Source organism: Primulina huaijiensis, chromosome 3 (genome assembly GCF_012295235.1).
Source record: "Primulina huaijiensis isolate GDHJ02 chromosome 3, ASM1229523v2, whole genome shotgun sequence".
Taxonomy (NCBI): domain Eukaryota; kingdom Viridiplantae; phylum Streptophyta; class Magnoliopsida; order Lamiales; family Gesneriaceae; genus Primulina; species Primulina huaijiensis.
The window spans coordinates 28,078,680-28,088,719 of NC_133308.1; the positions used below are offsets into that span (position 1 = coordinate 28,078,680).

A 10,040-nucleotide genomic window follows, 5' to 3' on the forward strand; every position below is an offset into this window, starting at 1 on the left:
GAATTCTCATAGTAACAATTGATATGCTTAAATCATTTTAAATTCAAATATAAACCATTTTCACTTCTCTCCAAGTGCAAGGTGACTTTTGATCACCTCCGATCCCAAAATATAAATTCGTTCAAAAAAAAAAAGAACCAAATATTGCACGTGATCAGATCATAACATGATGTATCTCTTTCAAATTAATGCGCAGAAAATTTGTGACATAAAATATACAAGATCGATCGTGTATATTGATTTTTATACACGAAAATCTTTTCATTTTCGTGGTTAAAAAACGATACTTTACTATTGCTTTTTATAATAATTTTTTGAATCAGATAATTGATAGATAAATAGATTCGCACTCAACCAAAAAATTATATTTGAATATAATAGAACACAATCCAACAAAAGATTCAGTTTTAGATTACGGCAGCAGTACCAGAAATCATGCATGGCAAGATCAGGCCTTAAATTCTGCTGCCTTTTCCAACCAAAAATCACAATGAACACGATTCNATCCAATGGGTGAGTGACACCTCATCGGTGCTTACATAGGTGTGCATGATATCAAAACTATATATATATATATGGAAACAGCTGTCTTCACCTCTACACAGCCACGTGATGAGCCAAAGTTAAACTGGGCCGTCGTTCGTGTTCCTTCGGGCTGTTGGGCCCTTTGAGTTAAAGGGCGTACAAAGTGAGGCTCGGGAAACGTAAATGGGCCGATCTAATTCTCGCTCTAAAGAATCTAACCATTAAACTTTTTTAATTTGGTTCTACACGGTTTTGGGTTTGGTTTTCTATTTAAAGAAATCGAACAGTAAGTATTTGTTTCATTTCTAATAAATTTGAAAAATACAAAGCCTAAACAAGAGCACTATATAAAAATTTATACAAAGCCTGCATGATCTGATTGGTTGTGTTTGTTATAAAAGAAATAGATGGTTTTGTTCATGTTACTCATATCAATGATGTTTTTATCCACTCACCACATGACATTTGTGTTGAGTGGATAAATCATGGTCACTCGTTCAATTATGATGTTTGGATAGGTGAAATGATTCATCAGTCGACACGCGTATCATGTGCTGAATGAATGAGAGCATTACTTATATGGATATCATTTACCAAGCCGAGATGGAGATACTAAATCTTAGTGGAGATGGGACAAATACCGAAGAAGGATATATGTAGCTAGTCTTTAGGTAATATGATACAACACAAACATTAAGATATGATTGTCTTTTGGAACTATCGACATTCAAAATAAGTACAACCTTCTGTGTCCACCGATTATCTAACTTGGGGTGATGCATTGGTGTATTATAGGAAAATAAAGTTATACTTCTACTGACAACTATAATTTCTATTTAGTAATAAACACTTGATCTAACAAACCGTTTATAATTTTTTTCCTGTTAAAATTTAGAAAAATAATTTTCAATTCAAATCAATTTAAGATGTAAGCTATGACCATATTGGAATCGAAATTATTAAAAAGAGTACCTTTACTTGGAATTGGAATATATAAATTGGAATGAGAACTATCAATTAATAGAATCATAATCAAGAATCGTGACCCGAGTACCTCTAAGTTCATATTTAAGAAAAAGAAACCAAATCACAGTAATCAAATGTTTTTGTAAACCTCGTTCATATGTCTTTGTCAATATTTATTTTCGATTATATATTAATTAATTAAATAAATAAAAGTTCCCTGAAAAATTAAATAAATAAGTAGTTTAATAGTATGTCGGCGGAGTAAGTGGTCAACATCTTGGAAAAGCAAAGGCTGATGCAGACAAAAACGAGAAACATCGAAGCAAATACGGCCTCGCATCCAAATTCATGTTTTTTCCTTTAATGATAATACGACCATCAAATTCTAGGGTTGAATTTCACGCACACAACTACAATCTAATCCCTTGAAGGGTTCGAACATGGATGGGGTTAGGGCTACCTCTGCATGGGTCTGTTCGCAGTCTTCCCATGTCACCATCGACCCGGCAGGTGAGCTCTTTTGCTTTGTTTTCGTTCCAAGAATTATGGATTATGTCAAATGGGCTCCCGCTTAGTCGTGTAAAAGAGCATTATTTGCTTTTTAGATTTTATGTTTGTGGGCTAGTCGAAAGTGTGGTGTGTTTGATTGGAAGTTGGACGTTGTTTTAATAATAATGGAATTTGCAGGCATTGAGAAAGTGGCGGAAACGATTAAGGATTCTATACCCAAGGTGGAATGGGATTTTGAGGGGATTCATTATTTTGATAACGGTCCGCTCACTGTTCAGTATCTTTTTGTGTTGGACGCCTTGAATTTCTGTTTCTGGCCAGGTATTTTGAACTCAACTTATCATTATAGCTGCTCTTAAACAACTGTCTGTTTTGTTCTTGTCATGTGTTTGCTCGTCCAATGATGAATTTAGTGGTCTCCTTACACAGCCATTTCTAATTGTGTGTTGTTGTTCATCAACTAACAAGAAGAAAATAAAGAAAAACAATACTTTGATCATGTAACATCCAAATGGCTGTGACAGAAAACTTATAAACACGAGGAGTGGTATTTAAATCGATATTTTCATCGCTCTTTGTATCCAAGACTGAATTGTTCAATTGAACTGTTGTTGTTCTGTCCATCTATATTTTTTCGATAACTGTACGTTTTTAACATATTTTATGTTATATATATGGCTTGATCGGTATATTTAATTCTGAAAAATTAGTTTCTTTCTTCAAACCTTTCTTTGGCAGATAAGGAATTAACCTATGATCATTTGGCTGCGGGATTGAAGGAAGCTCTTCGGAATAACAAGTCTGCGTTCGATGCAGATCGGCTGCAAAAGTACACTGGTCTAATTCTGCCTACACCTTTCATTCTCAACCTTGTATTTACTAGATTGTCTCATGGTTGCGCCAGGAGTTCTCTTTCTCTAGAATGCATGTAGACGAGTAAAATTTACCTGCTTATCTTCAAATTTGTAAGGCTTAATAGGTTGCTATAAGTCTCTATGTTTTTTTAGTTATAATTTACCCGAGTAACCATTTATTTTGCCACTTTCTAGGAATATTTACCCTTACATCATCTATCCTTCCACTGTTTCAATGTTTCCTCTTCATGTAATTTTAGAGAAAACCATTTTCCTTAGGTCCTGAACTACGTAAAATGTTGAAATGGCCAAGGGCTTTACCTTTGGAGGATGAACGGGTGCGCTTACTGCATGAGGTGCAAATTTTTAAGTCACTCAACTTTAAATCTTTTAGTTCAGTTCCCTTTTGTTCTTCATGTTGCTTCAATTTTAAGGGTTTTTCCCCTTAAAACACTATTTTGGTTAAGTTGCTTATATTATCAAGCGGTTGCTTAGGTGGGATTTGAGCTTGAGAGATGTTTTGAGGGGAAAGCATCCAAACTTGTGGAATCTTGTCAGAAATCAGCCGCCAAGCTTGTGGCTCTCATCAGCCAACATTTTCCCGGTAATGATGGGATGTTGACTTGAATAACCAGCTCTTAATTACAGTCAAGTCTTTTTATTCTTGGGTGACAATAATTGTTAAAATGAAGTATATGATAAAGTTTTGGAAATGTTGCAGGATTCCGTGACCACACGGTGTACAAAGGTCACCAGGTTTTTCTGTATAAAAGGGCTCAGATATTTGCTGCAGATTTATGGGGATCTTTCAAGGGTCAACAATATGGTGAATTTAATGACATTGAATCTGTGACAATGTTTGCAGACTATATTATCCCAGCAGTACTTCAACAGCTCGGAGTTTTAAAATTTAGCAGTGCATTATCACATGCTATAATGTCTAATGTTGAGATCCATTCTGGAAGCGAGGAGGAGGTAGAGCTGCGGGCATGTTCAGTACATGCTGTGGAGGAAATAAGGGAGTCGATCCACAGAAAATCAGGAAAGCATGTCAGTTTTTTCGATCATAGTACATTTTTCACTTCTTCCTTCTATTCTAATTACTATGCAAATCTGATATATTATATTGGAGGTATATGTTCTCGTATCCATAGTTTCCATACCTTCAACATAATTTTTTTGGGGACAAATTTAACGTACCTTTTGAGCAAGAAGAGTTGCATAAAAAGCAGGGATTACTCTCTGTTAGCTCGAGAAGAAATTTATGCTTGACCCTTTTTCTTTGAAGCACAAATCTGAGTTAACTTTCTTCGCATGCAGGTCTTGAGTGTCGAGTTGGATCTCTGGTTATGGGCATTTGGGATCCAGTGTTCTTCTCTTCAACATCATCGAACACTCTCTATATATTATTGAGTGGACTATCCGACCATATGATTAGTCGAGATTATTGGCAGATTTTTCTTTAGGATTTTAGTTAATGTCGCCGGAACAATGGTGATGTTGTGGGTGATAATTGGTGATGTTGTGGGTGATAATTTTAAGCATCTTATCAGAAGGATCATTTTCTCGCTATTAGCATGCAGATTAAATAGTTAAAAACTACTATTCATAGCATGCTCAAGTTGCTATATTACATGTTCTAGCATTTCTGGAGTATTAATGATCACCTCACCCGTATCTTGATTTATTATTGGACTCTATTTGTGCATGCTAGTCTTTAATCGACACAAAAAACATTGGATTTGTTGGGTTATTTTTTTTCAGTCTCCTAGTTAGCCAGCAAACATACCGTTTCAGCATGAACCATTCCAGCATATTTACCTACTGTTATCATCTTATTTCATACCCCAGCTGTTTCCTTGACGGTGGTCAAGCTGTAGCTCAGGGATTTTTGGTGGTGTGCAAGTTTCCATTTAAAGGGCACTGTGGGAGGCCTGGATTCCTCACAAGTCTCGGTCCAGTAGGCACATTGCCCATTTTTGGATGAACATCCTGCTCGGAAATAGTTTTACTTTCAGTATAAAGAAAAAGATGAAACTTTAAGTACCAAAGCTTTTCTTCTTAGTTTATGCTATATATTATCTGATACTCTAGATGGTCGTCACATTAGTGTGGCGGATGATGGACGATTGTATGATGTTGTATTAGGACGGATTGGGGCAGGAGGCAGACCTTTTCTTTAGAGTATCCAAATCTGGAGATGTAGTCAATGGCGTTGAGCACAGCACGCTTGTAAGCAACACTGGCATCCAGATAGTGTTGTCGCCCACTCTCATTGACACTAATGCCCTCAAAAACCAACCATTCTGAGAATCTTTGTTCGACTGGTCCTATCTCGAAGATTGGGTTGACATGCAAAGGAGTTGGCCCCATTGGACTGAGGTACTTTTTCATGCCACCTCTGATGATTTCACATCTGTGATAGGACTTGAAGGAATGTCATGAAAATCTAATGACATACAGGTGTATAAGCAAAGTTATGCTGCGCTGAAGAGATCAGTATCTTGAAATATACAAAATAATTTGTTCTATTTCTTTTAATGACTGGAAAAAGATCAGGCAATCAATTCGAAAAACTGATGAGAGGTATGCAGTAAACATACTTGAGCTCTAGGAAACCTCTCATCTCGATCGCTCGACAAAAAGCCACTTCACCGTCACCCTGTGAAAAGTGCATATCCCCGGTGCCAAGATTTGCTCCTTCAACAAATACAGGAAGGTATATTTTTGAACCTACCTCTGCTTAAATTTTTTGTCACAATTTCCTCCATTTTCTCTTCCAGGAATCGTCCTTGCAGCCACTCTTGCAATTCTTTCCCGTTGAGGAGTTCTTCCCTCAATCTACAAACACCACAAGATATTCCAAAATGCTACAATTTCTCGAAAATGCTTAAGCGATTGATAGCACCACTTTTCTGAAATTAGAATCGTTCTATCAATATCAATTTTCTTGTTTACTGCGAAATGTCGATATACTACCTTTCCAAGAAGACATCCCTCTGTCGACGGTAGGTTTGAACAGTTTTAGAGACTGAAGACCAGTTTCTTCAAGTTCTCCTTCCCGTTTGTTCCATACACTGAGCAGTTCCGAAGAAGGTGATGTTCCAACTATTCCAGGGTGTGCTAATCCTGGAAATCGGACCCCTGTCAAGCTTTTTGTTTGCTTTAAATTCTGAAAGTTGAGGCAAAATCATCTACAGGTCATCATTTATAATACAACACAAGTGTTTACCAGGTATATGAGGCTAGCAAGCATATATTCCTTCAAAATTTCATATAGCTCGCCGTAAAACCCCATTCGTCACCAGGTAGAGGGCCCAAGTTGCATATCTCTACAGCTAGAAGATCACCTAGCTTGGCCGGATTCCCATCTGTGTCAACCACTCTTATAGGTCGACTCAGATTATGCGCCTGAGACAATACATACCTGTAATGCTACATTTAGGAATTTAGTCATTTTTTGTGTAGTTAAATCTTATTTTGGGGTGATTTTTCCTAATTTACCTGAATCCGCATGTGGTAGGACTTAAGACCTCATAACCTATAAGCTTCTAAAACAACTTATAAGATGTTATAACTTGTAAGTTGTTTTAAATAAGCTTAGTTAAATATTTTTTAATTTCCACACCCAATTGAAAAAAAAAGTTTTTTTCTTTATGGATTACCAGATCACTGCCTATAAATACTAGTACTTGGCGGTTGCAAAGTACTAAAAGTCTCTGCCTGGAATAGTAGCCAATTGTACTTGCGTGCTTTTGGGGTCACAAAAGCTATAATAGTCGCGAATTGAGATGGACATTCTGTAACTTAGATAAAAGAAAATGCAAAAGAAATTCACAATTGACGTATCAGCAAACATGATGTCTAGAGCAGTTTCTTCTTTAGTTATGCCACCGCCACTGAAATCCACCATCTTGACACTGAAAAGTTCTCCGGTTCGAACCTCAGTGACCGGAGGTATTTCGGGTCCCACCGATTGTGAAGGGGAAGCTTTTGCTGCCACGGCTTCTTCCTCACGTCTATGCACCACCACGCTACAACCACGAGTACCGTTGATTGGATTATGTTTATTTTTATTCTTTCCCTATGTGTAACCTTTGTTTGATCTGTGTTTTAAAAGGCAAAAAGTGCACTCAAAATTACTTCTATCTATTGGCATCTTTTTTAGATGAAAATGACTCCATGATGTCTTTCACAAGCCTAAGTATTTTTCTAAGGGTATTTAGATCCTCATGCCCTAACTTAAATTTGCATTATTATGCTGTCAAAAAAAAAATTTGCATTATTATGTGTTTGTATTATCTGATCCATAACAAAATGTGCGTGCATTCCGCTCACGTATTTCTCTGATAAAAATCGATACAAAAATATGATATTAATATATGATATTTGAGTACAAAATGTTTCAGATCTGAAACTAATATATGATTTTTGTTTATCCAAACATGTATAAAAAAATATTGATATTAATGATATATTTGTCTTTTTCGGATGAAAATTGGTATCAAAATTGAAAATAAGATACTAATATATGATATTTGAGTACCGATTGTTTTAGATCTGATACAAATATTATGATTTTTTAGAACTAAAATTTGTTATACGTTTTTAAGTACTCAAACTCATATAATTGTATCAGATATTATTAATGTTTTTTCAACGATTTTCATCCAAAAAATATATATAGCTCAAAGAGTTCAAACAAATTTTTCTGATACGGAGGAAATCAAATTTTCGCATACTTTTGAAGTTTTTTTTTTAGCGTTTTCCCCTATTTGTAAAGCAAAAATTGATTGATAAATCGATCATTTAATGCTATCTTTTCACCATTGACGTAGATTCCATATCTTTCTTGGACAAGATATTTGAATATTTAGTATTTTTTTTAGGAGAAGTTGGTGAAAAATCCTCGATTAAAATATTTTTTTAGGTTCACTCTCTACCCACAAAATTATGGTACTATGTCATACAAAATGTGGTATACTTCATGTGGAAATGTGGTATACTTCATGTGGAAATATGGTACTAAAAAAGTACCCAGGGACTGAACACAAAAAAAATCAACGGCTGGAGACTGAAGGCCAATTTCTTTTTTTTTTACACATAAAACTGTTAGCATGGTAATAAAATTACCCTCTCAAATAAAAAGACCATAACTCCTAAAGATAAGAATTTTATCCTTCTAAACACTTCGAATCATTCCTTGAAACGATTCACAAGTTTCACATTGAAACTTTGACAATAGTTTTCATCAATTAACTTAGAATATTTTTTTTGTTTCTTTTTGTCGGAAGTCATTAAATTCATTGAATATTGTTTATTTGACACTAATTTTGATACTCATATTATAAGAATAAAGTTTGTGTTACACACGTTAAAATCAATTTAAAAATAAAGATAATATAAAGCAAAACACCACTTGATATTTCAAACGAGGAAAAAGATTGTCGTTTTTCTTTATTTTTTCGCGGGTAGAATTTGATTTATGTTTTATTCTGACCACACGAACACATAAAAGAAGATCAGTCTCAAATAGATATTAAATGAGTGCAGTGGCTTGCAAAAAAGGACAAAAACAATATTTGGAAAAAATCAAAATCAGTATATGAGAATCAAATATTGACAATATACAAAACTACAATTTAAAACAAACCAATTTAATAAATCACAATTTTATCCGGATTAAAGTTTAAATGTCACGTCCCAATTGGAAAAAATTTTAGGTAAAGTGTAATGGTGCCGGGTAAAGCTATATCCACAATGGACTCAATCCAATAAAAAAGATTAATAACCACTAGTTCAGGAATAATGACTGAACTGAACAATGAACGAACTTTTAATAAATTATCAAATGAATTTTATCCCACAAATCCCGATTGATTTGATCATTCGATAGCTACTCGTACGATTAATTTAGTGTTCACCTGTAATTGTCAAGTGACTTTTTTCACCCCTTTCGTCTAATCTTGGGTAGAAGAATTTTTTGTTATCGATTTTATACATATCTTATAGAGTATAAAATAAAAATAATAATTCAAATATTTTAAATTATAACTCCCTTCTAAAGGTAGATCGAGCGGGGTTTTCTAATCAATTAAAAGATTTTGAGTTAATTTTTATGTTTAATATTTTTTTTCCCAAAGCTAGCAAGTTAATGATCATATCAAAAATTGAGAAAATTGCAATGTCGACATTGAGAAAATTGCGATGTCAGTATTTGTCTCAATTATCAAAATTGAGAAAATTGCAATGAGCTTGAATGAGATTTTTTCGATGTTAATTCTAATATGCTTTTGTTGAATGATATTAGTTTGATGAAATGAAAAAATTATTATCATAGAGTTGATGTTATTTTTGTAGGATAATGATGTTATGATAAATTGTTTCTAATTTTTTGTTATTTATTTTATAATTTTTAATTTGATAATTTGTATATTTATTTTTTCATTATTGTTCTCTACAATTTAGTAAATTTACATATGTTACTTGAAATAATTCAAATTTGAGAAAATACAACTATAAGTAATAATAGAATATTTGGGTATGATAAGAGTATTCAATCTCATAACGTGTATGAGGGTGAAGATGAAATTAAATATCCGATGAAGACGAACACGAATATAATAAATGAGGATGATGATGAATGATACTGAATCCTACTCAAACCCGATCCATTAACATCCATGTTGTAATATAATAATGTTTTTATTTGGACATGCTATATTATTCATATTTTGTTATTTGATGGTGAATATGTTGCTCTAAAATTTATAAATGAAGTTTCTCCAATCAACGAACAAGATAATAATATTTTTTTAATTAAAAAAAGACATAAGATCAAGTTTAAAATGAGTATTTTTTTTAAAAATAAAGTGGTTATATTAAAATACTAAAAAAAGTATATAAAATGAAAATTTCATAAAATTTTAGTTATTTTAAAAGAGTATTGAATTTTTTACATGTAATTCATTATTAGTAAATTATAAAACTTGATATTTATATAACTAAATTTATTTATTATACAGTATTAAACAAAACCGTAATTAAAAAAGACAAAAAAATTTGTGTGAAACGATCTCACATGTCGTATTTTGTGAGACTAACACTTATTTGGATCATCCATGAAAAAATATTTTTTTTAATGCTAAAATTATTATTTTTTATTGTGAATATCGGTAGGGTTGA

At 33.4% G+C, this 10,040-nt stretch overlaps 2 protein-coding genes and 1 pseudogene across 3 annotated transcripts in view; 2 read left to right on the forward strand and 1 right to left on the reverse strand.

Moving 5' to 3' along the window:
* The first annotated feature begins 1,770 nt into the window (after nucleotides 1–1,770).
* Nucleotides 1,771–4,469, forward strand: LOC140974358 (uncharacterized). 2 transcript variants are annotated; one of them, XM_073437753.1, is made up of 8 exons: nucleotides 1,771–2,001; nucleotides 2,179–2,322; nucleotides 2,740–2,838; nucleotides 3,135–3,211; nucleotides 3,351–3,459; nucleotides 3,577–3,603; nucleotides 3,721–3,905; nucleotides 4,176–4,469. In XM_073437753.1, exons 1-8 carry the CDS (start codon nucleotides 1,932–1,934, stop codon nucleotides 4,266–4,268), a joined length of 804 nt encoding a protein of 267 aa, XP_073293854.1. In that variant the 5' UTR covers nucleotides 1,771–1,931; the 3' UTR covers nucleotides 4,269–4,469. The 2 variants fall into 2 exon arrangements, with proteins under 2 accessions (XP_073293854.1, XP_073293853.1); XM_073437752.1 differs by having other exon boundaries at nucleotides 3,577–3,905.
* Nucleotides 4,470–4,622: 153 nt separating this feature from the next.
* Nucleotides 4,623–8,858, reverse strand: LOC140972645 (uncharacterized; annotated as a pseudogene).
* Nucleotides 8,859–9,039: 181 nt separating this feature from the next.
* LOC140972647 (LOB domain-containing protein 37-like) overlaps nucleotides 9,040–10,040 on the forward strand; it is a 1,887-nt gene continuing 886 nt past the window's right edge. The window contains exon 1 of the mRNA XM_073435029.1: nucleotides 9,040–9,064. Coding sequence (XP_073291130.1) covers nucleotides 9,040–9,064 — 25 coding nt within the window. The remainder of the gene's footprint in view (nucleotides 9,065–10,040) is intronic.

Excerpts from the sequence above, each read along its gene's own strand:
- LOC140974358 (XM_073437752.1), top strand. The coding sequence starts at position 1,932 with ATGGATGGGGTTAGGGCTACCTCTGCATGGGTCTGTTCGCAGTCTTCC. Across the intron at positions 2,002-2,178 it reads TGTCACCATCGACCCGGCAG|GCATTGAGAAAGTGGCGGAA; the intron begins GTGAGCTCTTTT and ends TGGAATTTGCAG. Across the intron at positions 3,212-3,350 it reads GGGTGCGCTTACTGCATGAG|GTGGGATTTGAGCTTGAGAG; the intron begins GTGCAAATTTTT and ends GCGGTTGCTTAG.